General features: G+C 40.6%; 1 protein-coding gene across 1 annotated transcript; it reads left to right on the plus strand.

Moving 5' to 3' along the window:
- Positions 1–382: 382 nt before the first annotated feature.
- On the plus strand, positions 383–2,238 carry LOC132181805 (F-box/kelch-repeat protein At3g06240-like). The gene is made up of 2 exons (XM_059595035.1): positions 383–1,706; positions 2,059–2,238. The coding sequence occupies exons 1-2, from the start codon at positions 383–385 to the stop codon at positions 2,067–2,069; spliced, it is 1,335 nt and encodes a 444-aa protein (XP_059451018.1). The 3' UTR covers positions 2,070–2,238.
- The last annotated feature ends 604 nt before the right edge of the window (positions 2,239–2,842 follow it).

The raw sequence follows: 2,842 nt of genomic DNA on the forward strand, positions 1-2,842 counted from the left end.
AATTTTCAGCAAAAAAAAAAATCAAAATTCAAATAAAAGAAAATAAAAGGGCCTGCTGGAAAAACAACTAGTTTTGCATATCAGTAGGCAGTAGGGATATCATGGCATTATCCCTAGCCTCTTAAACGCCCGTCACGTCACGTCTGCCTCTTTGAATCAGAAACTTTTCTCCTCGCGCGTTGCTTTGATTGACGGTCAACGTTCAAACAAAAACTTGCTCAGCACGGTAAAGATAAACAGCAAGCGGCGTGCGTGGCACGCCCGTGCAAAAACTTTTTTTAAAAAAAAAAAAAAAAAAAATTTTGCACGCGACGTGCATGCTTTTGTTTTACCCAAACTTTGCTGGATATATCGTCTCTGCACTCTGCACAGTGACACAACAATGGCTGGGAGTCCTCCAGTTGGTCGCATGAAACAAACAACGACCCCACCTGCTGCATTTCTCTCTAAACAAGCAAGCGGTCTCCTCCTTTTTCGCTCATCGTCTTTTGTAGGAAAAAAGAAACAGACAATGTCAGACTGTCTCCCGAAGGAGGTTATCACCGACATCCTCTCACGATTGCCTGTGAAGTCGCTCATGAGATTCAGATGCGTTTCAAAGGCATGGTGCTCTCTAATCTCCACCCCCAACTTTATCTCCACCCATCTCAATCGCTCTCTTTCCAACTCCCCACACCAGCCCTACCTCTTCGTCTGCCATTGCTGGACTTTGCACACCGTCCTGCTTTATCCATCCGATCCAGAAATAGAACAGAAGGGTGATTTCTTTGCAAACCCATCAGATCGCATAGAATTGCGTGATCCATCTAACAATGAATATTCCTTGCACTTAGTTGGCTCATCTAACGGCCTACTTTGTCTTGCCACTCTGAATTTCGATAACGAAGTTGGCTTATGTGTTCTCTGGAACCCATCCATTCAAAAAGCCATCTACCTTCCCAAGCCTAATCTTGGATTTGACCGTTCGTTAAACAAATCATTTGGCTTTGGGTATGAGCCCACGACTGATGATTACAAATTGGTGAGGCTTGTGTATCCAGATACTGATTATATTGGTTTCAAAACTGTTCCACCTCTGGTTGAGATTTATACGCTTCGAACCGGCATATGGCGCTCTCTTTCGGCCCCTGGTCCTCCCTACATCACGAACACGTGGTGCTCATCGATTTTCACAGTTTTCCTGAGTGGGGCAGTCCACTGGCCCGCACACACTCCACGGCGTCGTGGCGTCTTTCGCAATGTGATTGTGTCATTTAATATGAAGGAAGAGGCCTTTGGTGAAGTGGGTATGCCTAAAAGTTTACAAGAGCTGGAAGACTTGAACGTTACTCTGGCGCTACGTGATGGGTTGCTTGCACTTGTCCCTTGTAACGAATTTGGCAACAAGGCGTCTCATTCCGTGTGGGTGATGAAAGAGTACGGAGTGGAGGAATCTTGGACTAAGCTGTTTGATGTTCGCATTGGGGGATTTCACAGGTTGATAGGCTTTACAAAGAGTGGTGAAGTGCTAGCGCACAAGGCTGCCTGGTTGTTTTCTTTTGGACCAAGTAGCGGAGGATATGTGAAGGATTTTCCCATTCATCACCTAGAACATATTTATTTGGATACTTACGTGGAGAGCCTTGTTCTACTGAATGTAGCCGACCGAATTCCAAGGCGACTGGAGAATTCGTCTGAAGAAAGCAGGTGTATATCCTGTCCAGAAGGTATACTATAAACTTTGGCATAAGCAAGAGTAAATAATCTATTGATTCAATTGTTATGATGTGCCTTCTATTCACTGTTTGGTTGATACGTTCTTTACTGTACTCCTACTTACAAATTCTGCAGCTCAATTCAATCATTTTAATTCTAGGGTTACAAACTTACAAGAGTATTTTTAGGAATTTCACATTTTTCTGTAGATATGTATTATAAACCTGAATCAAAAGTTTTAATGTGTATATTTTGTGTGAAGAGTCGTCGTCTCCTTTGGCTACAAAAGAAAAGTGAAAGTGTGTACTCCCTATTTTTTAATGTTTGTGAAGGAATTCTCATTAGTTTTTGTCTATTTTGCAGAAGTGAATTGAGGGAAAAGAAGATTTGGTGAAATGGTTTTACACCACCTTGGATGGAGTCGGTCGATGAAGTACAAGGAAGAAATCTCTGTTTTGTTTTCTTGGATTGCTTTTGTTGTTTTAGTTTTCTTTGTTGCTTTACTTTCTTGCAAGATTTGAAAGAGTGAAAAGGGTACTAGAAAAGAAGAATTCTCAAAGGTTTTCAGTGTTGCTTTTTTTTGCACTTTCAATGTGAAGGGTTAAAAAAGAAGGAATCTCATGCTCTAAGTTGTTTGCTCTGATGGTACATCAGTTTATTCCTCCTTTTTGAGATGATTGTATCATGCAACTGTGAAAAAAATACTAGAAATCAGAACATATTTTTCCATTAGAAAAGCAGCGATCCTGTTGTTGGTGAACTTTGAAAAGATCCAAAGTCTAATTCTCCCATTTTAACATAGGTAATTGTTAACATTTAAGTGGTGAAGGCCTTGGTTTTGGAGGTTTGCTTTCTTCAAGGTTTAAGGTTCAACACTTCTTGAGTGCAAACAATTCTTTAGGGTTACACTTCCTAGGGAAAAAGTCAGAAATATATTCAGTTCCGTACAGATAAACTTTCGAGGGTACAGTGCACGAAATCGAGGTTTACTCTGCAAGGATTGGTTCGAAGGGTTTTGCCTTATAGAGGTTCCGATATAAAAAAAAAATAAAACATAGTTAAGTGTTAAAATATCTTGTCCTCTAGTGGATTTTCATCTGTTATTGAGTGATTGGAGAATGAAAGCATCTTTTTCAATTAGCAATAG

This window comes from Corylus avellana, chromosome ca5 (genome assembly GCF_901000735.1).
Source record: "Corylus avellana chromosome ca5, CavTom2PMs-1.0".
Lineage (NCBI taxonomy): Eukaryota > Viridiplantae > Streptophyta > Magnoliopsida > Fagales > Betulaceae > Corylus > Corylus avellana.

Excerpts from the sequence above, each read along its gene's own strand:
- LOC132181805 (XM_059595035.1), top strand. The coding sequence starts at position 383 with ATGGCTGGGAGTCCTCCAGTTGGTCGCATGAAACAAACAACGACCCCA.